General features: G+C 36.3%; 2 protein-coding genes and 1 non-coding gene across 4 annotated transcripts in view; 1 reads left to right on the top strand and 2 right to left on the bottom strand.

Moving 5' to 3' along the window:
• GLT8D1 (glycosyltransferase 8 domain containing 1) overlaps positions 1–11,242 on the top strand; it is a 13,040-nt gene extending 1,798 nt beyond the window's left edge. Inside the window, exons 2-10 of the mRNA XM_015815858.1 lie at positions 2,571–2,618; positions 2,707–2,805; positions 3,429–3,645; positions 4,298–4,415; positions 4,754–4,838; positions 6,148–6,260; positions 7,779–7,945; positions 9,368–9,480; positions 10,123–11,242. Coding sequence (XP_015671344.1) covers positions 2,603–2,618; positions 2,707–2,805; positions 3,429–3,645; positions 4,298–4,415; positions 4,754–4,838; positions 6,148–6,260; positions 7,779–7,945; positions 9,368–9,480; positions 10,123–10,295 — 1,101 coding nt within the window. The 5' untranslated portion in view covers positions 2,571–2,602 and the 3' untranslated portion in view covers positions 10,296–11,242. The remainder of the gene's footprint in view (positions 1–2,570; positions 2,619–2,706; positions 2,806–3,428; positions 3,646–4,297; positions 4,416–4,753; positions 4,839–6,147; positions 6,261–7,778; positions 7,946–9,367; positions 9,481–10,122) is intronic.
• Positions 11,243–11,602: 360 nt separating this feature from the next.
• Positions 11,603–27,321, bottom strand: GNL3 (G protein nucleolar 3). Of its 2 annotated transcripts, none has more exons than XM_015815856.1 (15): positions 27,281–27,321; positions 25,369–25,427; positions 24,273–24,410; positions 23,824–23,919; positions 22,376–22,459; positions 21,486–21,621; positions 19,898–20,001; positions 18,769–18,910; positions 18,036–18,123; positions 17,351–17,519; positions 16,709–16,851; positions 15,056–15,192; positions 13,022–13,209; positions 12,362–12,443; positions 11,603–12,282 (listed from the first exon to the last, which is right to left on the bottom strand). In XM_015815856.1, the coding sequence occupies exons 1-15, from the start codon at positions 27,291–27,293 to the stop codon at positions 12,218–12,220; spliced, it is 1,644 nt and encodes a 547-aa protein (XP_015671342.1). In that variant the 5' UTR covers positions 27,294–27,321; the 3' UTR covers positions 11,603–12,217. The 2 variants fall into 2 exon arrangements, with proteins under 2 accessions (XP_015671342.1, XP_015671343.1); XM_015815857.1 differs by lacking the exon at positions 27,281–27,321 and adding an exon at positions 26,951–27,274.
• On the bottom strand, positions 21,255–21,330 carry LOC114922557. The gene has a single exon (XR_003810433.1). It is a non-coding gene; the product is annotated as a small nucleolar RNA SNORD19 (small nucleolar RNA).
• Positions 27,322–27,476: the final 155 nt, after the last annotated feature.

Below are 27,476 nucleotides of genomic sequence, written 5' to 3'. Positions count from 1 at the left end.
TGGGGCCGGGCGGCGGAGAGCCCTGCGGTAGCCAGGCGAGCTTCATGCCTGACTGCCGTCCGGCCCGGGCTGGGGAGACATGTGGCCGGTTCGGCTTCCCGGGGAGCGATGCTCCCGCTGGCCGCCGCACCAGCCATGACTGCTGCCCAGCACGGGGAGACATGTGGCTGGTTCGGCTGCCCAGGGAGCGGCCCAGGAAGCGATGCCCCAGCCGAGACTGGAACAAGTAAGCTGGGGGGGCGAATCACCTGCCCCGCAGCCACTTCGCGGCGGTGCTCTGCGGACTCAGCTCCCTCCCTCCCCCCCTGCCACTGACCTTCCATCTCCGGCTCTGCTGTTGCTTGGCCAACGGTTGCGCCAGCTGGACATCGCAGGGGCTGCTCTCTCGGGGCTGCGGCTTACGGGAGGGCTGGCCCACTCAGCAAAGGCTCCGGGGGGTTGCTCCCAGCGGGGATCCCGGGGCTTCCCCGCATGGCTCCCCAGCCACGTGTGCCTGGGACGGGGCCAGCCTGGGAAAGGGACTTCCTGGCCGCCCTTCTCCCAGGGGGCGGGACACCCGGGCGCAGGGCCAATGAGGAGCCCTGCGAGGGGGCAAGTCCCATGAGAGAGAGAGAGAGACAGAAGTGCAAGTGCAAGTGCCTCTGTCTCTCTGTCTCTCTCTCTCTCTCTCTCTCTCTCATGGGACTTCTGGAGGGCCGTGGGAGGGCCGCATTTACATAGCGCAGGGAGGGCTGTTCGAGGGCCGGATTAAACCGGGCCGTGGGCCGCAAATGGCCCGCGGGCCGGACTTTGGACATGCCTGCCATACCATTTCGGACAAATGGCTGTCCAGTTTTTTCTTAACAGTTAATAATGGTTGAATGGTGATTCTAGTCTTGAGCAAATTTTATATGACAATGAATTATCTTAAAATGTGAACTTATAATATTGACAGATATTGATAATTTGAAAGGCACTGTGGGAATAAACCATATAGAAGTTTGAAGAGGGCATTTAAGCTACTGCTACCTCCCCCAAGTCAGTACAGGTATCCAAATTGAAGCATCTCCTACAGATGCTGTCAAACCCCTGACTAAATACCGGTATGTATATTAGCTATTCCTGTGATGCAGATGATGTCAAACTTTTCAGGGTGTTAAAAATAAAAAATGGTGAGCTCCAAAAGGATTTTATAGAGAAAATACATGCTGAATTTCAGCTAAAATAAAGTGAGATATATTCACTATACTTTCCTCCAACTTCATACATACACTACATTGAAGAGATCTGAACTATCTATAATCAAGAAAAAAAGATTTTAGGATTGTAGCAGATGCTGTTTCCATGTGCAGTAGCTATTAAAAAAATACCCGGTAAATTCCATTTTAAGATTCAGCAGGAAAGGGGTAAAAAATAAGAACAGCTAACGTTGTATTACTCTGTCATAAATTGGCAGTATGTCTGCACCTGAATATTTTGTACACTTGTGATAATCACACTATAAAGATCCTAGGTCTGAAAAAACACAGAAAAGTGATTCAATGATTAAACAACAGCGGTAGAACATTTGGGATTCTTTAGATTAGAAAAAAAGTGATGTAAGAGGATCATGATAGATCTTGGTGTGATCCAGTAGGCACTTTTTATGATCTAATGGCATTCTTTCAGAAACTAATGTACCCCTTATCTTATCTTAGTGCTAAATATTCCCATTTCTTTTACATAGAATACAATTTTAGTTCCCTGAATTCTTAATATTAGTTTTGATAACATTGACTTCTTGTAAAGCATCCTGTAAAGCATCTGTTCACCTTAAAGCCCCATAATTTTTGATCTAACAAAATGCTATTATCTCATTTAAATATAGCTTTTATTGTACAGGATATGATTACAGATTAATTACGATAATTGAGAAGTTATGTAACAGGAATCTTTATTAATATATTTATTAGCATCAAATTCCTCATTTATTGAATGGTAAAGGTTTTTGGGAGTGTAATTCACTGGAATGTAAACAGTTCACATGTGCAAACTACAGCTTGTAGCATGTGCTTATAAAACCCAATGCAATAGCAACAATGAAGATGTTTCTCATAATTAGTGCAAAATGCTTTGTGGTGAGAATATTCTAAGAAATAAAATAGGTAATTTAGGATTACCAAACTATGAAGTCAGCCCTCTCTAACTTGGCTGCAGGGTAGACAAAATTGCTTTGTACTTGCCTTCAGACTGGAAGCAGATAATTTAATTACATTGAGAATGTAGGCCTAAAATAGTAAATTTGAGCTCTGTTTTCTAGTTCAGTCTTTTATTTGCTTTCTGAATTTAGGAGGAACCCTATCCTTGTTTGATTCTTGAGTTAGTAAATATAATAAATAACTGTTTTTCATAAAAAATATCTCTGATCAATGGAAAATTACATTTCAAAATGTCTTTTTCTAGGCAAATGTTAGAAATCTGACATTTCCTCCAAATGTTGTTCCTCATTATGCACAGTATTACAACTTAACCTGTGAATATTATATTTTATCTCTTATTGGATCTCTTTGCATGTTTGTGGAGACTTTCTTAGTTATGTTCCTTTTTTGTAGACCTGTGAAGAGATTTTTCATCCACAAAGAAAATGTCATTAAGAAAAGGTAATTTTTCCTCTAAATAATGATTTTTTAAAAGTTAAAATACTCAGATGCTGTTATTCTAACAACCACTTTCTTTTTTTCTTTGCAGTAAACATAACCATCCTCATATTTGTTGTTGTTATATTTCTGTTAGTGCTGCATCACAACTTCCTAGGTCTCAGTGATATCTTAAAAAAAGAATTATCAGGTATTCCTCCATTTCTCTATTTTAATGTCTGATTCAGTAAAAATGTTTATTTGATAGGAAATAAATACCCTTGTATATGTTTTATAAGAAAGATTTTTTTTCTGTAAAAAACATATTGCATGGTGGCACTGTTTAATTTTGATTCCATACCTTTAACGATTATTGTCATCCATTTGCAATTCCTTGTAATTGCCCACTTTTACTATTATTTAGCATTTCTCACTAGAGGTTGTTAAAAATGAAACAGTCACTGTGTAGGATGGCTATTTTCATGGTACCTGAGCTGAAATACAGTCAGAGTTGCATCTTTTGTATTAGTTTTTTTAATATAACTTAAAATATAGATTTTATTGGGCATGATTTCAATCTGTAAATTTTATTGTTTGGAAATAACTTCAAAGTAATTGTTGCCTTATAAAAGGTGATCATTAAGAGATAAACATTGGTTTAAACATCACAGTAGCTAGGGTTTGTTTAACCGTGGTTTTTTTAGCCATGGTTTATTCAATAAACCATAACTGAATTTGCATATTGTGCCATTAACCTTGGTTTACATAAGACAAAATCTGAAGTTACCCAACATGCTAAGTCAAAAATGTAATGCTGTAAATAATTATCTGTAGATTCAAATCCACTAAGATTTCAGCCAATAGATTTTATACCTGAAGCTCCTCAAAGATTGGTAGTGAAAGAAAATGACAAGGAAATTCCTGTGGTCCTTACGGCATCTGAAGAAAGGCTTGGTGGTGTAATTGCAGCTGTGAACAGTATTCAGCAAAACACCAAATCCAATGTTGCATTCCATATTGTCACTTTGAATGACACTGTGGACCGTCTGAGGTAAAAACTATTTGTGAAATTTTATTGCCCACTTATTTAGTAGAGGATGATTTTTAGATGCAATCATGCATTCGAAAAAGATAGTTATTCTTATATTTAGTGATTAAGAAACAATTATTTATTCTTGACCTTTAATTATTTGACCGAGGTGACCTTTAAAGCAACCACATCTTTTTTTAGCTTCCTGATTCTTGAAAAGAAAAGTAGCTGCTTTAGTGAGTACTAAGAGGTGCTACTTGTTACTTCTTCCGGGTCATTTTGTAGTTTGTGCAGCCCTAACCTGTTTCCTTCCTTCCTTCCTTCCTTCCTTCCTGTCAGTTTGATTCAAGCAATTATCTTGGTAATATTGTCAGAAGTGATTTGGCCTTTCCGTTTTCGTAGGACTGAGTGTGATTGACCCAAAACCACCAAGCTGACTTTGTGCCTAAGGTGGGACTAAAATGCACAGTCTACCCGTTTTTGGCATGATACCTTAACCATTACATCAAATTGGGTCTCTGTTATGTAATACTGAATTTCAGATTGTCATACTCTGTCCTATTCTTGATTGTTACAAGATTCACCATGATGAGAAAATTCAAAGAATTATTTTGTAGGATATCACTCCAGCTATTTCAGTAATATTTGATATTTCTATTTCTTAATTCTGTAGGTCATGGCTTAGTAAAACCAGTTTAAAAAATGTTCAATACCAAATTTTGAATTTTGATCCTGGTATGCTGGCTGGAAAAGTGCAGATAGACTCAAAGATGCCAAATTCCATAAAACCGGTAAGAACTACTGATTTATTTTACTGTAAATATAACATTTTCAACATTACTGATAATTTATGTTTGAATATTTACTTAGTTATTACACTTTTTAGGAAGTTGTCTTTTACTATAATTACTGATATAATCTTTAATTCTTTTTTGCGTATCTGATTTAGTTAGATAGTTTTGGTAATTTACTAAGGAATAATTTATAAGTTTCATCTTATTCACTAAAGTTGCCCCAAATACTTCTACTTAATCTTGCTATATATGAAGGTGTATCAAAGAGATTTGGTTACAGGTATCTAATGTTTGACATATCATAATTGTTTTTATCACCTTTTGTTTCTTTCTAGCTGACCTTTGCAAGATTCTATCTACCTAATTGGGTCCCAAATGCAGAAAAGGCCATTTATTTGGATGATGATGTGATTGTACAAGGTGTGGGACTTTGCTTTATAAATATGCTTAAGGACATATAAGTTGCCTTTCAGTTCCCAGAAATCATAGCAATTTTCATCCTGATCCCTCCTACTACTTTTTGTAGTGTATTTCTCTGGCACACTACTGAAAGACCAAGGGTAGCTCTTGAAAAAAATGTAGTGTTCTTCTGGTTTAGACTAATTAATCATGTCTTATAAACCAAAAACCTACTTTATAATAATTTCTGTTTCCAGACCGTCCAATTGTTTGTGCCAGTGGTCATATTTGTTCTTTTGTAGAATATGCTGTGTGCTTTTAGGTAGTCATAAAATATCTACTAAGGTAGCAGAAACCATCATATTTCACCAGCGTGCCAATTGAGGTTATCTGCTATCATCGTGAGACCATAGCATACTCATGATCAATCTCCAGGCTACTTGTGTATTTGTTTTTTCAGGCAGATGAGGCCATTTAGAAATAAAACTGTAGCTACCCTTAATTTTTACCTTCTGGAGACTATGTAAAACCAATTTTACCAATACATTTAAGTGAAAAATAGTGGGGAGGGAGCTGCACACTAGAAAAAGTAGAGAGGGTGCTACCAAAGTTATTGTACATTTGCCTTGATTGAGACTTTTAATCTGGCATCTTTTAATCTTTTTTCTGTTGTTTTTATCTGGATGTTATGTTTTTATGCTTGTTAGCTGTCTAGAATTATTTGATTAAAATGGGCAACCCATGGGTGAGGCATATATATATCTGAACATAAATTTTTATTAAGATAATAATTTATTTCTAGCTGAAATAGCAGTTCATATTAGCCTAATGAGCTCATTTCTATCATGTGCAAATATGAATTGAAAATAAAATACTTTGAAATTGTTGGATGCATGATTATTGGATGCATGCCTCCATCTAAATATAATAGTATCTATTTGGTTTCCATACTCAACAATTTCAACAAGTGATTCTGAGCAGTGTACATCATCACAACCATCGTCCCTGGTTGTCATATTAAGTTACATGGTGTTTTTTTTTTACATATAACCATATTGTATTACAAAACTGCCTGAGAAATACACTTCAGTTTTAAAACATATTTACTTTGTGACATATAAGCTTTTGTTCAAGTAAGAAAGTTCTTTGGATAGACAGATACAAGTTTTAAACTTTGCATAGCATTTATTGGAATAACATTCACTGTTAGTATGTACCGTATGTTCTAAATATTGGAAAGGACTGTTGAGATATTTATGTTAAAATGACAAATTGTGGGTTTTCATTTGCTTGCAATAGCAGTTTCTCATTGTCTGTGATGCATTTTCAGATGATATCCTTGAACTTTACAACACTCCATTGCAACCAGGCCACGCGGCTGCATTCTCAGATGATTGTGACTCTACTTCAAATAAGTTTTCTGTCCGTGGAGCAGGAAATCAGGTGAAAGCAGCTTGAAATCTTTTTCTCGGTTGCCAGATATATTTAATTTGTATTATATTGTAATTGTTTTTAACTGTTTTATTATTGTTTGCTGCCCAGTCATTTGGTTGACTTATAGAAATTTGAATAAATGAGAATGAAAGACTAGATGTTAGAAGACGTTTGTAATTGCCTGGTTCCATTTTTGACTTGAAACTTTTACAAAAGTTTTAGTACCCAGTTTTAGGAAAGATTTTTTTTCAAGTTTTAAAGATAGAAGTAGTATAACTTCTTGCTGGTATGCTTCATGATTGGATGGATTTTTAAACTTCGTTAGTTTGAAGTTTTTTGCAGCTACATCCTTATTTTTGTAGGCAGTCTTTAATTCTCTTTAGGATACTATGAAATGTGCTTTTGTTCTCCATCTTTCAAGGAGAACCATTACTGTTTTGAGGTAATCAAAAACAGTTTCACCTTTTTTATTGATTAGCAAATACCTTGCTTTCCATGGACTGAAAAGGAGACAGAAGGAAACAGACCTTTTTTTCAATTACATGTAAATTACTCTTTTTGTGTCTTCCAGTCAGTGTTGACTCCTGGTGACTATCTGGACTAGCCTCTGCAGTTTATTTGGCAATGTTTTTGGTTTACCATTGCCCACTTCCTAGGGATAGATTCCTCGCCCAAAGTAATTCAGCTGGCTTCATTTCTAAGACAGGACTAGAACTCAGTGTTCCCCAGTTTCTAGCCTGAAGCACTTAAGCACTACAGGTAGTCCTTTTTAGTGACAAGTAGGACTAGCAACTTGGTAGTTAAGAAAAGCAGTTGCTAAGTGAAACCACACTGGTGTTTACCTTATTTCACCTTTACAGATCTGTGAAGGTCATAAATGTGAGGATTGGTTGTAAAGTTACTTTTTCATCACTATCGTAACTGCAACTTGCTAAACAAGGACTAATTGTATATCATGTTGTATACATTGGGTAGGAATATTTTATTTTTTTAGAGGGCAGAGAGAGAGAGACAGAGTAGAAACTATAGCCAGAACAGAATTTTCCCTATACTCAGCCTCCTGCTTATCTGCTTTGAAATCTTTCAGGCTTAACAATATTAAGCAGGTTAGACCTGAATAGTATGTTTAGATGAGACTTCAACAAATTTAAGGTCTACATAGGTTAAACATTTCAGTTTGGGGAAAAAAGGCAATGGCAGGTCACTTCCATACCTAAGAAAAGACCATGGAAAATACATATAATCATCAAAATAAAGTCTGACTCAGTGAAATTTAAAAAAAAGGGGAGAGGTAAAAAGGAAATCCTATTGTATAAAAAGTTCATTTGTGTGATGTTCCATGTAGACTTACTTGGTAATGCCTGCCAGTTTATCTATATATTTAAAATAATCTAACAGGACTGGAGACGACTCTGTTCAACTTTCTGGTTTTCTGTACAGAGAGGAAGCATATGTAATTGAAGAAATCTTTGGAGTGGAAGTTAGGAATAAAACTGTATCTGAAGCCCAGTTTCTATATATTTTCAGTATAATTACATGGGATATCTTGATTATAAAAAAGAACTGGTTCGAAAGCTGTCCATCAAAGCAAACACCTGCTCTTTCAATCCTGGTGTGTTTGTTGCAAATCTAACAGAATGGAAAATACAAAATGTTACTAAGCAACTAGAGAAATGGATGACACTTAATGTTGTGTGAGTATGTTCAGAGCTTTTTTTTTATTTGATATTTGAAGAATGGGACCAATTATATGTGAGGATGGGAAGCGGAGAGATCAAGATACCCTGAAGAATTGTCTGTCTTCCCTATCAATCTTCCTGAATCTGTTGTCTATCAGGCATCCGAAAATTTTGCAAGCAGCAGTCCAAAATATTTAGAAGGGCATTATTCCTTAGGAAAACAAATCTAGACAGTGCTAAAATCATTATTGTATGGGAAATTTATCCCTACAGGGATCTCTTATTTGAAGCCAATTATCTTGTGTTCTGCTAACACTCACTTTCTTTATTGTGTTTTTCTAGCTCATTGTCTAGAATGTGGTTATTTATTATATGGCATATCATACATGGACTAGCAATATATATTAACATTTCACCTAGATTAGTAAAACACAATAAAATATAAATGTTGAAAAGATCTGTGTTTAAATACCAATGCCTAGGTCATCTAAACATTGAAGTGCAGCATTGTTTATATTAAAAAAAATCAAAAATCACCATATATGCCCTTAGCTTACAGCCGGTCACAATGTAATCTTATGGTTTGACGTGGGACTCCTAAGTCCCACTGAGAGTAGGAGACTGTGTCCCATTTATACAAAGTCCTGGCAGACGTCCTGGGAGGTGTGAATCCTATTCAGGATTGTCCATTGTTGACGTGGTAGTTCAAAGCCTGGCACCTTTCTTGTGGAGTCATTTATGTGTTCTTATGTCTGGGCATTCAGCAACCCATTTGACTTTCCATTGGAAATTGATGTTAAAATTGTTTGGCCGGTGTTGTGCAAGTGCCAATGGGTGTTTCTTGGATTTGAATCTTCTAGCTAATAAATGAGGAAGGTCGGCACCAGTAGGAATGAATTGTTCATAATTTTTCTTTATTCTCTTACTAGTGCATCTTGCCTTCATAAAGCTGGCGGTGCTATATGGCTCAGAACAGGAAACCAGCAAATCGGAGTGTTTTAATACATCCACTTATAATTCTCATGGTGTCATTATATCTGGCGTCTAACTTACTAGTATGGCAGCTATTAATCCACAGTATTCTGCTATGGGATAGACCAACCCTAAGGCTGATGACTTGAGGGTGGCAACCATTTAGTTCCACATAATTTCTGGAGTATATTGTTCCTAGTATTGATTTTTGCCCCTTGCTGCCTTCAGGTTTATCTTATAGGAGAGAGTCCAGTCCAATGTTACTCCAAGGTACAATGTGAATTATTCAGTGTGAATAGTAAGGGTTTGCCAGTGAAAATTTAAAAAAAAATGCAAAAATATGTAAATACATTAAAAACAAAATTGCAATCCACTCAAATTATGCATCTATGAAAATGGTTTTTCTTGTTAATAATAATGCTTCTGGTTTAGCTGGTAATGTGCATTTTCTTAATCACTGACTAGAGAAGAGATATATAGCAGGACTCTTGCTGGAAGTATCACTACACCTCCTCTGCTCATTGTATTTTACAAAAGACATTCAAAAATTGACCCTATGTGGAATGTTCGCCATCTTGGTAAGTAGCGAGAAAAAAAACAATTTCACATTAATTTTGTGCCTTTATCAAATTGGAACTAATTTTGACTAATCAAATGGGTTGAGATTATAATCCATTTCCCCCTCCATCCAGTACTAATTTTAGAGGTTTTGGATGAAATGGGAACATGTATTCTTTCCCTTGCTGTTTCTCATGCATGCTCAAAATCTGTGAAATGAAGTTTTTTTTTGTTTGTTTTTTTATGGTTTGTGTGGACCTGGAGGGAACAGGCGAAACCTCCACTATATGAGTTGAAATTCACCAGTAGGATGTTTTTCATCCCCTGCAATAAAATGATTGGTTTTTCTCTGGGAGAGTAACATTTACATTGTCTAATTAAGAAAATTTGACCTTTTTTAAATACAGTGTACTTGAAACTTCTGTGGTATTTCAATATGCACTTATTAATTAGTCCAAGAATTTCAGCTTTAGGACTCTAAAATAAGGCTTTATGTCTAGTTTTGAGGGTAGTGAGCAGTGAGAAAGCAACAAAGTATTTCTGATGAAAATTTCAATGTGTGAATCTATCAAATGGTTAGTTCCATCTGTGGTTGAAAACCTCAGAAACAACTTCTGCCTCATGATTTCTTGTTATATTTCTTTTTCTTATTCCATTTAAAGGTTCAAATGCTGGCAAGAGATATTCGCCACAGTTTGTGAAAGCTGCCAAATTACTCCACTGGAATGGACATTTCAAGCCCTGGGGGCGAACAGCATCTTTTGCAGATGTTTGGGAAAAATGGTACATTCCTGATCCTAGTGGCAAATTTAACCTGATTCGCAGGCACAGTTGAGATTTATGCAGCACATTAATAAAGACTTAACACCTACATGCTTTTCTCAGGAAACCTGTAAGATCAGAGTGAAATCATACTGCTTAATGTACACTAAATTTGAGAAACACTTGAAATTGTATGCCTGAAGCAGCAGCTTTGCGCCTTCAAGTACAAGATGAAGAATAGCTTGACTCAACAACAGGTAGTCCTCAATTTATGACCACAGTTGGGGCTGGAATTTCCCTTATAGGTTATTGTGGTCATAAATCTAGTCAGACCCAATTTCACGAAAATTTTCATGGTTATGAAGCAAATCACGTGCTCCAGTTCCCTCATGGGCCCTTTTTTTGCTGGAATTTTACAACTAAGGTCACATATTGCAACGTGATTGTAGGATGTTGCACCTGGTTATAAATGTGAGCCAGTTGCTAAGCACTTACATAGCAGTTATGTGACCATCACAGAGTGGTGCAACGGTACAGATCACAAGTCACTTTTTCTGATAATTTTGAACTGTTTTAAATGAAAAGTGGTTAAATTGAGGACTATCTGTACTCAGCTACACCAGATGAATTCTTCAGACATAAACTTTTATAAATGAAATATTAGAAAATGAACTTCATCTAGGAATCTGACACTTACTCCTAGGTATCTGCAATATTATCTTGCATAGCTATTTTTTTTTGAAGAAAAGCTTCTTCCTCTTAGCAGTAACCCATGAACATAAGTTTTGTTAGAACTTTTTCTCTGTAGCATTTAGTTAAATGTTTACACTTATTTAAATCTTTTGTAGATTTAATCTGTTTTTGTAATTTAGTAGATGGAAGAAACTGCCCAACAACACTAGAGCAACCTGTTTAAATTCATGGAGAAAGCTTGATTTGTTTGTATGCGAGTTCAGATTAATCTACATTTGATAATTGTATTAAAAAGTAATGTCTTACAATATATTACTTCTTCCAGTAAATGGACTCAGTTTCTTGAGCATCTATTTGGGAGATGTACCAATTAAAAGAAGTAGTAAATTTTGATCTGCTACTAAGAAAAAAGTTTAGAACAGAGGTGTACAAGCCTGAGCGTCCCTCCTCCACAAGTTGCTGCTAAACTACAATGCAACTAGAGAAACTTATTGGATACAGAAATATTAAATGTGTCGCATAGAAGAATGTGACCTCTGGTGGGCCATCCAATAATTAGTATGATTCTTGTTCAAAAAAGGCTGAGTCACTTTTGTCTTTCTAATTAGCAGGTATTAGGAAGACCTTGTAAATCTACTCATTATGTCTGTGGCTGCACTGCTTACATATTGACCAGGAAGACGTGTCACAAATATATGTACACTTTATATTTTCTAATTACACATGTACTTTCCTAAAAACTGCATTATGGGTTCCTATATACAAACATAATTATGCCTTATTAAGATGGAACGGAGGCTACAGGATTCTGAGAAGTGCATAATTTTTTAAAAAAGCAATCTTCACCCTATTCCTTTACCCTTTTATAGGCTGCAACCTTCATCTTAGTGGTATGCATACAACTGTAGAGAGGGGGAAAAAACCCAAGAAAAATGATTTTCATTCCACCATAGGATTTTCTGCAATGCAGTTCAGGGTTTTTTTCCAGTTTGAAAAGCAGAAAGACATGTTATCCATACTTGCTGTATTTAAAACACAAGAAGCCCTCCACAGGTTACAGTCTAAATTGTTGCTTCATTCTGCTTTTATAAAACATTGATTTTACTTCCGATTATAGTACATGTGATCAAAGCATTTACTGAACAAAGTTTACTACATCAGAAAGTATCTTTCCTTTATCAGCTGCTGTTTCTAATATATTTACAAGAATCTGATATTCGGTAGCTTCAAAAAACCGTAGGATATCAGAATAGGAATTCACTCCAGAATGTGAAAAATACTTGGATTTTTGTCATATTTTCTTTACATGTAATCAGTATTGAAGTCATAGGCATCATCCAGGTCACTGGTTTTGAGTTCTTTATCATCTGAAGAAAAGAAAATAAGTTCAGAATATTTTTCTATTTAAATACTTACTCCTGTGAAATTTGTAGGTTTAATATATACCTATAGATAACTTGTCCAAATTGGCATTCTTTGTTTTCAATTCTTCAGAGAGGGTTTGACTACTCACTAATGCACCATTTTCCTGAAACAAGATGATTAATAATTGCTATATTAACATTAGTGATATAAGAAAATCAGATGCAATGCATATACATCCCTATATACTTTAGGCTAGTGGTTATGTTCTCCATTTTAAAGAAAGAAATAAAGAAAATAATAATAATAATAATAATAATAATAATAATGATGATGATGATGATAATGATAATGATAAAGTTGGAAGGGACTTGGAGGTCATCTAGTCCAATCCCCTGCTTAGGCAGGAAACCCTATACCATTTCGGACAAATGGCTGTCCAGTTTCTTCTTAAAAACTTCCAGTGTTGGAGCATTCTGTATTAACAGGGTTTTAAATATCTAAACATCCATCCTTCATGATCTGAATGATGAACCCACAAACTTTATTTTGAAATTGTTTAGTATTATAAATGAAGTCCCATGTCACTTGGATGGGGTTTTGCCTGTGTAACATGACTTCTTTCTCCTTCCTTGCACACTGTTCAAAATGTATTCCTCCTGGTTCATTCACAGGAGAAACAATTCAGCCAGGGAAAGACCTCACTGGACATCATCCTAAATATCTTAAAAGTTCAACCATTACCTCTTTCACAACATCAAGGTCATTTTCATCATCCTCAATTTCTTCTTCAATTAATTCTTCATCATTATCTTCCGCATTCTCTGATTCCAGGGCTTCCTCTGGCTGTTCATTATCTTCTTCCATGATGCCATCCGTGAAGCCAAGAGATTGGAAGACAATAGTGCTTGCCTGGTTAGGGTATTTGTTAGCTAAAAAAAGAAATATTCCCTTAAGAGACTGACTGAACAAACAGAACTTTCTCGGGCATTTTGCCAAAAGATAAACTGCCACAGAAGTGAATTCTGCTGCAAGGCTTTTAAGATTATGAGTTTGTTAGCAAAACTGCTAATTAGCAAGACTATTTGCTATTTTTTACTGAAGGGGGAAAAATAAATAAATGGAGGAACATTAGCTGCATGTAGTCCTTAATTTATAGCCTATTGCTTAGCAACTGTTCAAAGTTACTAACGTCCCCAAGGCTACTTATGACTATATGCCTTTCTTGCTATGAATATTCCTAATAGTTTATCAAATATATTTATCACATCTCTAAAGCCACCCAACTCCATTACAACTCCAAAATTTCTTAAAATTTTGTCAGATTTACCACTGCACTAATATTATAAACAGACCTTAAATCAAACATAATGCCAAGTATGTACTTCTAGACGAATAGGTTTGCTACCCTAAGTAATATGAAAAGAAACCAGAAAGGGCAATTAGAAACACCCTTCCACAACAGGTATTCCACCAATTGCCAACTGCATACAAGAGACTTGAAGATTGAAACAAGGAAAAGTTATACCTTCCCCTCCCCCACCTCCAAGCATCATGAACAAAAATTATTTATAACTCCTGATGAATTATAATGTTCATGAGACAATTAGCACTATAAATTTGCATTTTTAAGTAAAGCTCAACAAGAGTTGGGATAAGCTATTTCAAGCAAAAGAGTATTTAATTAAATTTAAATAAGTTTAATTATTTCTAGTATATAGAAATAATTTTATGTAGGAGAAAGCAATAGATGGAGAAAAGAGTTAACATTCCTATGTAAACTTTGTAATTTGGGGATTAAATTGAGGGATATGCTGGTATCTTTAAGGCAGGGCTTTTCAACCAGTGGTACGGGTACCACCTGTGGTACATTGGCACCTGGCAGGTGGTACGCGACCATCCTAGAAAAGTGGTAGCGGGGGAGGGGAATGAGCTGAACCGGTGGCAGCACCGCACAAGCCTGAGCGAGAGACGGCTGGAGCTGCAGGGCTGTCAGGGCTCAGTGGAAGCGCCAGGATCAGCGCCAGCTCCAGCTGGAAAGCAGCACTGATCCTGGCGCTTCTACTGAGCCCAGAAGAAGCACCAATCAGCTGGAATGTTGCAGCATCTCCAGGGTCTTGTGATTTACATTCAGATGCTTGGCAACTGATTCATATTTATGACGGTCACAGTGTCCCAGGTCATATGAAGTGACCAAAACCTGCTGCAACCACCCAGCAGACGGGGGGAATAAAAACCAAACACCCCCACCCCACCCCCGCTGCCAATCCTCAACAGAAATGCTCACAACAATGAAAACCTCGGACAGGAGGAAGAGTGCGGCCGGGCGGGCAGGCAGGTGTCTTGCTCGGCTGTGGCTTGGGGGGCACTTTTTCAGTGCCATTGTAACTTCGAACAGTCACTAAGCGAACTGTTGTAAGTCGAGGACTACCTGTACTTTATCCCTTTTTTCCTTTTTTTTTGGTCATCAAGTTTTTGACACCTTGCTAGGCGACTGGTGGTACTCGGATATTGCCATATCCTAAAAGTGGTACAATGGGTGAAAAGGTTGAAAAGCCCTGCTTTAAGGTATTAAACTTTGTTTTCCCTGAAATGTGAAACACACCCTACATAGCAACCAATTTATTTTTTTTCATGGAATTCAAATATAGCCTCTGGAAAAAGTTTATTCTGTAATGTGTAAACCAGCTTGATTTCCAGTAATTTATACTATGTCATTATGAATTTTGTTCTTATATGTATACAAGATGAGAGAAGGTTAGGTTAGACTAATCTTACCTTTTACAGTGTTTTTGTTATCTTCTTCCAATTCCTGAAAATTAAAACCCTCCTGCACTGTTGCTACTCCTTCTCTTGAAAGATTTGGAGATGGAGTCCATGGTTCAGGAGGTCGAGAATAGTAACTAACTTTGGCACTGTAAAAAAGGATATTTAAGAGAGATTTTCACCCTTGAATAGAAATATAAAAATGCCTTAGATGAAATAGTTGAAGGTCTTAAATTTGCTTTCTGCATATACATACATACAGTATAAGGTAGTCCTTGTTTAGCAACTGACTCAGATAGTGATCCTTTGCAATTATGATGGTGCTGAAACAATAACTAAGCGGCCAACATGTGTTCTTATGACCATTACAGTGTCCGTCTCAGTCACATGTTCAGCATTATAGCCAGTATGGTATCATCTTGTCCAGTGCCTGTCCCAGTTCTCCAGTGCAGGGCAGAGAGGTTACTTAAACAAGCTACCTCTTCCTCAGCTGCTTTTCTCTGCAGCACAGCACTTCCCTAAAAAGTGCTAACTGGAAGTTAACAAGTGATCTTAATTAATTGATTAGAATCCTCTGCTGGCAGTTGCTGCCTGATAATGACAAAATCCTAATCAATTTCACACCAAAAGCTTTTGTATGTCACCCTGAGCTGCACTAGGCATTACTTTCAATGTCTATTTCTCCACTGTGTGTACCTTTTACTTTTTTGTAATCCCGTGCACTCCAATGAATGTAAATACATGTATTAACTTCCTTTTACTAATTATCTCAGCACAGAGATAAACATCCCAAAGGACAGAAGAGTGGGGGGAAATGGCTTTAAGATTTGCCCCTTTAACCACCTTCCTCATCAGTAGAGTTCTGGAATCCCACCATTTGGATCATCTGGATATTTGGGATTGTACCCTTCTGATGCTGTGCATTCAGGAACAATTTACTAATAAACTATTTTCAAGATTTATTACTATCTTGGCGTCTCCCTTAGTGTTCTCATTCTTTGGTATTCACTGTGCAAGTTCTAAATTAAGCATTGACACGATTAATTGCAATAGGTATACAGGTAGTTCTTGCTTAATGACCCTCTGTTCAGAAATCATTCAAAGTTACAATAGTGCTCAACAAATGGTACTTACGTCAAGTCACTGAAGTTAGGTTTTTGCAGTGCCCTTTCAGTCACATGCTCAAAAACTCAGGTTCTTGGCACCTATCCACTCCCTCCACTTGCCTACTTCTCCCCTCCCATCTCTGCCCTTTTGACTGCCCTCCACTCTGCCGTGGTCTTCATGCTTTGCATAAAGCAATGTTTCAGACAAAGTTTATTGTAATACTATTTTTATATCAGCATGGCATCCAAAATATACTTAAAACTGTAAGTAGTCTTATTTATGTCTGAGTATTTAAGATTCAATAATATATATTTTTCATGGTAAATTTCCTGACTCGATTTAATAAATATACAAAGGAGGTTCTTCCCTACCTCTGAAATTGTACATGGTTATAGCAAGTTGTATGGTACTAGAAGGAACAACAGTCTTAGATTTCAAACCAACATATGGTAAATTTACTGTTTGGTTTTCCAAGCACACATCTTATATAAATAAAAAAAAATCTCACCACTGCAGCAAAAGAACTTATTTTATTGTATTAAATGACCACATATTTACCCTGTCCAGTCACAGAGCAGTAATTTAGCCACACCTTCTGTATCAGGAAGACCACCTTTTTTCAACATTCCTCTTTTTTGAGCGAGCAAAGTTAAAAATTCCAGAGAATTCCTGTAGTCTGGGATATTATAGTGTAACATGATCTAGAATAAAAGAATTATATTATATTCTCAGGATTTTCTCCTGTATGAAGAAATTCCTACATAATTTCCAACCGATCACAGCCAGTTAGTTGCCTGCTTCTCCTGCAATTCATTTATATAAGTTGCTACTTTTCTGATGTAGAAAAAAATAAAACTGATCAAAAACACCATTTAAGGGTACAGCAAGATCAGAGTTGGATCTGATGTCATCACCACAACAGTATGACATAGCAAATATCCTCATTTCTCACTTGCCTAAATGGTGGCACATTGAGCATAATTATATTCTCTATTGTATAAATAGAATATAAATATTTTCTTGTATTGTAGATATAATCAACACAATAATAATCAACAGTAAAATTTCATTTCGCTGATGTGCCAAATTAATGAATACAGTGTCATCTAGCTGCACTGCTCAAACCCTATATTGAATTATAGAAAATGAAGTTTAATCAAATGGCTACAATCAAATGGTGAAACTGTACAGTATCTTTACCTGCTGTTTCTTACAGTGCTTCAGAACAGCATCTACTGAATCAAGTAGGTTTTCAGCATTTGTGATACTTCTCAGTGCTAAAGCTAGAGCAGAGCATGAAGGTGCTGCAATTATACAGGGACTATCCAACATCTTGATACGTTTGTCAATGTGCACTGCTTGTATGGACCTTAACAGAACAGACACATAATGGTTGGGATGAATCAGGTGCACGCACAAACCAGAATTATGAGGAAACAAATGGCAGAATAATAGAATGTAGTCACCCAGAGAAGGATTGGAGAAAAGCTTTGAAAGAAGCTACTGAAGGAAATAGCTATCTAGGCTAAATTTAAATTATAGGATTTTTTAAATAAAACTTTTATTATGAATTGATCCACGTAATTCTATGTATAACTGCTGCATCTTCTGGCCACTCTATAAATTACAGATAAGTTAAGAAAAATAAGGTTTTTCCCCCTACTTTTCCTCCTGACAAAGATGCAGAAAAAAATTTTCTCTGTAAAAAGTGGGTGGTGGCAGACACTGGGCAGACTCCCAAGGATTATAGGAAAGGATTCAATAGGAAAGATTGTGGGAGAAGAACTGAGGGACTGTTGCTTGAGGGACCCCAGAAAGACCAACTTATGTGCAAGTATACAAATGTGTGCTCTGTTACAGCACTGCTTTATTAAAGCAAACTAACTTTGTTAGGCCTCTCTCCGGTCCCACGTTGCAGGCGCGTACTTCTTTCAGACTATTGATTATGCTGCTTTTCCCCACATTTGGAAAACCTAAAGCCCATCATAAAACAAAACAAAAAAGTTTGGTAATACATAACATGAAGTGAATTATTTTGAAGATCAGAGATTCACATAGGTAAGATTCTATTTTTAGTTTCACAATACATATGAATGTAAATATAGCATCTTCAAATTACTTTATATTCCAGGAATGCCATTTTCAATCTGATATTCCAGAAAAAAATATTTATTCAGAAAAGTTTGGATTCCTATTTTAATCTCCTCTTCCTCTCATTTGACTGTTCCATTTAGGTTTGAAATACAACACCGGGTCTGGGTGGAAGAATAAAATGCAGTACATTTCCATCTTCTGATTTTGGACAATTTTGCATTCTTTGAAAGTTATACTTGGTTAGTATAATTGAAGCCAATTAGGTTTTCACTTTTTAAAGCTGCCTATAGAGCAAGATCAGAGTTGGATCTGAAGTCTTCACCATGAGACTAAGATAAATGCAGATATCCTCATTTCTCACTCCAGTATTATAAATAAGCAGGCATCCTCAGCATATAAATGTATAATATAACCAATTATAATATTTTATGCATATTTTCAAGCATCAATTTCTATAGCAGTTCTTACTATATACAAGTGTGTACTATAATTCATAGAACTCCTTAAGGACAAGGCAAACATACCAATCACCCCAACCTGTATTCCTTCATCTTTAGTCATGCAATATCCTTGAAGAAGTTTCAGGAGGCATTGACTTCCAAAGCATTTACTTGCTCTTGATAATTCAAGATATGCACTATTCTTTTTTGTCTTTCTTCTCTCTTGCTGTAAATTTAAATTAAGATTTCAGTGTCAACAGAATAACTATTGCATAGAGAAAGATATTTCAACTAGAATAGACTACAAGATACAGCCATATGACAAAGAGCCTGACAAGTTAAAAGCAGCTTTTTACTAAAAGAAGAATTTAAGCCAAAGAATCAATTATAGTAAATCCACGAATTCAGTTAAAAGAGAGATTGATTAATGAATTTTTGTCTAAGCAAAAAGCAGAACAACATTCCAGCTGTAGTGGCATTTATCATAATTCCTTCAATTGTTGTAGGATAAAATAAGAAAAGTTAAGAATCTTCACAGAACCCTAGATAATGCATTTTTAAATAAATAAAGTCATAAAAACCTCAGAACTATTTTATATGACACCCAATCTTTCTTGTCCCTAACTTCGCTCAAGCCTCCAGGTTTATTTTTTACATACATTCTGTATAGTGTGTTAGACTTCACTGCGCTCATCATTTATTCACAGAGGGAAAACAGAAACGTTTTTTAGCATTAGATGATCACAACAGAGTTTTATGGTCAAAGAATTTTAGCTATTAAGAAAGAAACAATACAACTGAGGAAGCACAACTACTACCCTCTGTCTGGTAATATTAGCACCCTTGCTTATTTCAAATGAAAATACACTTTTTTCTACCTAACAATAATTGTAGTATCATAATATAATCAATTTTCCAATTCTGATGGGATTTCCCCTTTCTGATAGAAATACTTCGATCTGCGTTCCCGTATGAAAGTAGTCTAAATGGCCTGTTTAATGATTCCCTAGAAAAATATATGATAGTGTACTATAATCTATGCATACTCCCCTCTACAGAAATTATGACTGCTGTATCTTCAGGAATGCTAATTTAATCATTTATTAAACAGGAGGAAAAGATTTTATATTATCTTTACTTTTATTAATAGTTTGCATATAATATTATAAAAACAGATTGGGTAGTATTACAGAAAACAGGAAAACATTCTTACCACAGTTCTGTCTTTTATCTGCATTGCAGATTTAAAAGCAATAGTTGGAAGGTCTTTATTTAAATAACTTAACCAATTCTCTAAGTTTTCTTTTGGTATCAGATCTAGGAGAAAAAAAATATGCAGAAGCTTGCTGTAAAAATATTCTGTTGTGTGACAATCCATGCTTTCCAAACATTGCGTAAGAGAACTTTGTTAGTAGTCTATGGAGAAAAAAACCAGAAGGAACCTGGTAGCCCATTTCCCAACCAACAAAAAAAAAACCCACTCTGCCTTTTAATAAAATCTGTTAACCAGAAAAGATGCTACCAAATTCCTCAAGCCTTTTCAGGTTTACATCTAGAAAGCCAGAGTTATGACAGTTATTGGCATCAATATTTGTGAGCTACTCACTAAATACTGAAAACTATTTGCAGTTGTCTGTAATCTGTTGTTCTCTAAAGTCTTGGATGATTATTAGATGCATACCATATAAAGAGCACTTCTGCCTACTTGTAGTAAGAAAGATGCATTATTATTCCGTGTCCTATTCTAATGTAATTTTAAAATAGAAATAAATGTCTAACACTTGTGAATCCCATTCTTTTTGTTCCTTTCACATTGAAAGTCCCATTATCCACAACTCCTAAGAAACTGTTTAAATTAAACTGACTGGTGCAATGATAAGATTCTATTTCATTGGATTTAGATTTAGCCATGTTTCTCAATGGTATTAGAGAAATATTATTTACTTCATGAAGTTGCCCAGCATGAACCTATTAAAAATGGTTAACTATAGTTGTAGATCTTGAAAAGTACAGAAACCACTAAAGCCTATTAAATCATTAATTTTATTGGACAATCAACAGATTGAAAGATATGAAGATAGACAAAAATAACTCCCAGCAGCCAAAATAGTTGCTATTTCACACACGACTGCTTTATTATCATAGAAGATAATCTTTCTTATGAACAACATTGCAACTTTAGTAGCTAAGGAAAGTACCATGCTCCAGAGGATATTCACAGCCATATATAGATAATTCCAGAGGCAATTCTAAATTCTTCAGCAAGCTAGATGTATTCTGAGCTTGACATATACACCCAGGCAGATAAATACAAATTTGAAGTTTAAATTCAGCAGAACAAAATGAAGCACAGTTTAATCAAAACTTCAATAAAAGCCTTTCCATAATCAGCTTTATTTCAGTTTCTTGCAACACAGGACCGCACTAAGTGGGAATAATGCCCTGTGTGCCTGCCAGCAGCTTAGAAGGCAAAATGCCTTTTTACAAGATCAATTCACTATGTGGGTGCAATCTAGGTGTTTCTAAACATACAGGATGAGAATGACTAGAATCAGCTATGGCTTGTTAGCAAGAAAAGTGAGCTCAGAGTTGGATCTGACAGTCTCCAGATGCAGGTCAGCACGTTTTATAGCCTCCTCATAGCTCACACCCTACCGAAGAATTATTTAAATGATAATGTAATTAACAGCACAAGTCTCCTATCTTCATTTCTAAATTTCACACACTTTCAAATCACTAGACTTCATTAGCCTATGAACAGAGCTGAAAAGTTTATGTAAAAACGTTACTTATTTACTTACCAATTTTATTTAAAACCAAAATTATTTTTTTTCTTTCATCAGACTGAGCAATAAGTTGCTCAACCTGTGGACATCTGCAGCCTAGAGGATCTCTAGCATCCAAGATTTCAAGTATGACCTCTGAAGCCTCAATTACCTAAACAGTAATAAAGAACAATATAGTGTTTGAGACCATAAGATTAATTTACACTTGAAAGCTTGGCAGTATTATTTTGGTATCAAGCTAATTTAAGAGCAATTCAAATGGACTTAAAATGCTTCTCCAACAAATTGAATACAACATTCTCTGAGGATCCAGTTTTCAGAATCATATTAAACTCATGATATTCTTAGTAGAAACTATGCTAAAAATGGTTGGGAACATTTAAATATATAAAGGTAACTGCAAGTATCTTTATAAAAAGTAGGATATAAATACAAATAAAATATGCACATGTTCAAAACTTAAAATCGAGAGAAAATGGTTTGGAATATATCTAAAATACTTTTACCACTATAATTTTTTTTGTCTTTGAATATACTGAAAAGCAGTATGTAGAAAAAAAATGGTCTTCTGCTCAGGTTGGGGAATTCCCCTTGTGCTCTCCTTCCCTAAATCCTCCATCTGCTCTAGGATTGAGGAAAGGAGGACACAAAGATGAAGCAAAGAGGACAATATTTTGCCAATCATCGGCAAGAGATCATACTGAATAGTTCAAATTATTACTATCAGGTAAGAAGTATAATTTATGATTTCACAAATTTATAAAGCAACTATTAGATATTATAAAAAAAGAAACATGTAACCAGCATTTTAGGATACTGAAGATCTTTTATCAAAGAACAGAACTAATTTATGTGGAGAATTAAAGAAATATAAAACATTTCTTTTATCTGAAAAATATTCTCACCTTTTTTAACTCCCCACAAAATGATTTCTTTGAATTTTTTTGGACCTGCTGGCTAGATTTCATTTTTTGCTTTGTAGTTGATTTCTATAAATAAATGAAAAAAATCAGAAGAAAATTTAGAAATTAGGAAACTAATATCACTTATAATAGTGGGGAGCAATGATCAACGTTCATTCTTTAATTTATAGCATTTATATGCCCTCCTAATCCAGAGACTCTGCAGTGTGCAAAACATGATATACCGGTACTACCAGTCCAACTAAAATACTTTTTAACCCATTGAAAAACACCCTAAAATGTAAAACTAACTGGTTATCTGTAATTCCTCATTAGGGGCCAAAGGTCTTCTGAAATAGAATGGTTTTCAGTGCCTTCTGAAACAGCAAAGGGAAGGGATCAAGCATTCCTGGGGAGCAGAATGTTTGACTATATGGGGGGTTATTAGAGATGACCTGCCTTTTCGCCTATTCCTTTCGCCGTTATTCAAAAGATCATAGTGAGCAAATCCCTGACATAATCAAGTAAACATAGAATAAAGTTTTATTTGTAATAACCGGTATTTTGCATTAGGTTCCAAAATCTATTGGCAATCAGTGCAACAAGTGCAGAATAGGGCCACTCTGCAATTATGGGTCTTCAGTATAAGCTGACTAGTTACTATGGTATATTCTGCACCAGTTACAGCACACTGTCTGTAAAGGCAGCACCACGTAGAGCAGATGTGTCACACTCGCAACATCACATGACGTGTCGCGACATATTGCAACTTTTTTTTTCCATTGCCAGCAATGGGGTGGGCGTTTTGCCATGATGTATCTGGCCCGCAGGCCGGCAGTTTGACACCCCTGACGTAGAATGTATTGTGGTAATCCTATCATGTGTTGATCAATGTATGATTTAGTGTCACTAAGGCTTCCTGTGGCAACATGTGCATCATCTGAAGCTGAACAAAAGCCTCTGACCAAAAAATCAAGGGGGATTCTCAAATGTCAGATGTGCTCCTTCGGGGGAATGGCACCATAATTAGAACAACCATGGGACACAATATTCCAGACAGTCAAGATGCTTACACAACCAGCATCTCCATTTTGCTAGATTTAATCTGAGCTTGGTTTTCCTCATCTAATCCCTATAGCCTGCAGATTTTGGTTCAAGACTTGAATAGAATCAGTACACTGATAATACCGTACTCCAAACTGAATCATGATCTCCCATAGCATTTTCAAATAGATACTAAACAACATGGGGAAGAGGGCTGGGCCTTGTACTTCACTCTAGAGCAGCCATAGGTTGGGTCACCCACCTCTATGACTAGCTACATAGGTACAAATGCAGACGCTCAAGGTATAATTATTCTGAAAGAAATAAATGCGTTTTTTCAAATTAATGAAATATTCCTCTCAATTGATCAGCAAATCTGACTGTAGAGCTTTCCTAAAAATTCATACCTCATCACCTGCATCCTTTTTATTTGCTTGTTGGTTGCGTTTCTTTTCGAATTCCTTCTGACGAGCAAGTTTTTGCTTCTGTTTCAATTCTTCACGCTATTAGCACAAAATATAAATATGTTCTTATACACTATGACAATTAGAACTCTCCTGATCCTGCTTTAAAACTAATAATGGCTATTCCTCTAATATTTATCTGGTTATTGTACTTCACTGTACAGGACTTTATACATTATGCACTGTATGACATGTGGCATACATATGCTTTAATTATTTTAGCAGATATAGAAGATATACAAAACCACATGTTTTTTCCTGTAATCCAGCAAACATGGAATAATGGTTTTAAAATACCTGATAGGTGCTCAGAAAATATCAGTTGTTTTCAATAAAAAATGGTTAATTGCCCAATTTTATATGCCTACATGCCAAAGTTTAAACTGTTTTACCTGTTGTTTCCTATGTTCAGCTTCCCGAAGAATCTCTTCTTTAAATGGAGCAGTATTGGGAACTCCGGGATCTTTCTTTGGCTTCTTGTGCTTATGTTTTTTGGCTTCTTTTCGTAGTTTTTTATTGTGTTCTCGTACCTATAAAAACCAATGGCCAACTTTTACTATTACAGATTTTCAAACCTGAGATTTTTCATTCCCCTTTCCTCTTCATATAAAACTTCAACACTTTCTACGCTACATATTCTTAGTTTGTAAAGGACATGTTTTATTAAACATGGTGGGCAATTAATTATCAGAACACAAATGTGGCAGGCAATTGTATAGGATCACATCTTGCAATGAAAAAAGAAGATTCACAAATTTGGATCTAAGTGTACCTTATCATTGCTATTTCGAGCCAGCTACAGATACTATATAAAAAACAATTTTATTCTGATTTTTGGAACTTTGAAACTTTTTTTACTTATTCATTCCTTTCTAAACTTTATGTATTAAAAGTATGATATAAACTATAAAAGTTAGCTTGTCCCTAATCATGAATTCTAAAAAAAACATTAGTTTAAATCTTTACAATTCCAAACTATGTGCCAAGGTATCCCAGCAAATTCATAAGGGCACTGTGGGATATTTTAAGTTTATGAGGGAAACACAGTGATACTCAACATCTGTTGAGTATTATGAGAGTCATGAACCAAAAAAAATGGCACTTATGGTTTAAAACAATTCTGCAATGTTATTTAATGTTTCCTGTATCTCCAAGCTTATGGAACAGCAAATTTATGGAATAAGACTCATGGCAAGTAGAGAGCTGTCAACTGTCATCTGATCTGATAATTGATATCCAGGATTGAGAAATGGCAGGGCAAGCGGGTATGAGTTTTGACCAATAATTTAAATGACATCTGTAAAAAAGAACACCAGCACAACAGTGCTGATATGGCCTAGCTGTGTAGTTGAGAAATGGGGATGAGGACCTTCTCTGTATGTGAACAGCTGTTCTGATTGTAAGCCAGGATAGAAAACTGGGATACACAATGGGAACAGCAAACTCCATACTTATTTAAACAGGAATTAATTCAAAATACACACTTACCTTTTTCTGTATTTTATAACGTTTGTGGCAGGTCATGCGCTTACTAGCTTTTTTCAGCTCTGAAAGGTAAATATGCCGTAAGTTAAATTCTATCACCAGATATCGGACAAATGAAACATGGGCCACACTACTCTTCCACAACTATGAATCTAGAAATGGAATTTAATAAACAGGGAGGAAAACGCCTGAATACACCTAAATTACAGGTAGTCCTCGACTTATGACCACAAATGAGCCCAAAATTTCTGTTAAGTGAGACATTTGTTAAGTGAGTTTGCTCCATTTTACGATCTTTCTTGTCTCAGTTGTTAAGTGAATCACTGTGGATGATAAGTTACTAACCCAGTTGTTAAGTGAATCTGGCTTCCCCATTGACTTTGCTTGTCGGAAAGTTGCAAAAGGTGATCACATGACCATGGGACACTGCAACCGTCATAAATATGAACCAGTTGCCAAGCATCTGAATTTTGATCATGCAACCATGGGGATGCTGTAAAGGTCATAACTGTGAAAAATGGCCACAAGTCACTTTTTTCAGTGCTATTGTAACTTTGAATGGTCACTAAACGAACTGTTGTAAGTTGAATATTACTTGTACTTAGGTGATATTAGAATTTTATCCTGCCTTTACACGAACACACACAATATGATTAGTAATGTAATCTTTTCTTAGTTCACAGTGCTTAAAATTTAAGTCTTTTGGATTAGTCACAATTGCTTCTAGTCTGTGGTCATTAAAGTAACAAGTAACAACAAATGAATAGTTGGCTGACATAGTGTACAATATCCTTGGTTTTCCCCCCAATGATTTCCCCCCTTCATTATATATTTTAAGATTGTAAGCTTTCCCATTCATTTTTTTAAACAACCAGAACTCACCAGTACAAATAGAGATTTAATTAACTGCTCTCCTGTTTGAGAGCACAAGATCATATCAGCAGCCATACAGAACAACAAAACCCTTAGAAAATCAAGATAAGAAGTGCAAATGGGGCTGCATTTCTAGAATTCTTTGCTTCTTGCTACTTAATTTTGCATTAGCTTTGGGGGGGGGGCGGTGATGCAAGCAAGCCACATTATCCCAAAAAGTGCTGTTCAAAAGGCAACTGGGCTTTGTTCTTTTTTTCCCTTGGAAATGTTTAGTTTCTCATCCAATTCTGAAACTGAAGAAATTTCTTGGATGAGAAGTGAAACGTTTTCAAGGGGAAAAAAACCCAAGAAAGTCCAGTTGTAAGAGATAACATTTATTGTCATTTTTTTTACTGTGAGCACATTGGCCCACATTAAAAATGAAATTGTTGCCTGCTCTCAAAAGAAAGTATATATCTATGGATGGATATATGTATATAATATGCGTATATGTGTGTTGTGTATGGGTAGATATATACTTTCTTTGAGAGCAGGCAACAGTGTGTGTGTGTGTGTGTGTGTGTGTGTGTATACATATATACATATACATATACATATATATATATAGAATATATGGAATATAGAATATATAGAATATATATTGTCTCTTTGAGACAATCATAAGCAGGATGACTGAAAACCTCCTTAGATAGCAAGCCGTGTTACTACTCACAGACTTCTCCCATCTCCAGCCCTCATGGCTCTGCTGGCTGCGGAAGAGCAGTCCAACGCATCTGGGGAAGATCAGGATGGATCAAGTGGGCCTGGATCACATGTGCCTGTCCGGAGCACGTCTCTACACTCGTTCCTTGTGGAAACAAGCGGCCCCTCCCGATCTAGGTCACTTTTGGCCGGACCAGCTCGCGAAGCAAAGGCCCAGGAAAGACACCCTGTACGGAGCTCCTTTCCCCGCGTCTCTCCAGTTGCGAGTTATTAACCAACTGTTCGACTCCCACTACCGGCCCACGCTGGTTTGTCCTCCCATAGCTGCTGCACTACTTACTCGGTCGTTTCATGGCGGCCGGACGCGACTCTCCTCTTCTTCTTCTCGGCCTGGGTGCACCTTTCTTCTTGAGCGGCTCTCCGACGGCATTTCGCGGCACGGGCCCGACAGCGAGACGCTCAGAGCGAACCGCCGACTCAGGTCGAAACGCTGTCGCCGCCCTAGCGAACCCTCGCTCGCTCGCTCGCTCGCTTGA

This window comes from Protobothrops mucrosquamatus, unplaced genomic scaffold (assembly GCF_001527695.2).
Source record: "Protobothrops mucrosquamatus isolate PMUCROS unplaced genomic scaffold, P.Mucros_1.0 scaffold380, whole genome shotgun sequence".
NCBI lineage: Eukaryota > Metazoa > Chordata > Lepidosauria > Squamata > Viperidae > Protobothrops > Protobothrops mucrosquamatus.
Note: the sequence above shows the minus strand (reverse complement) of the source record. Positions and strands in the feature narration are given on the sequence as shown.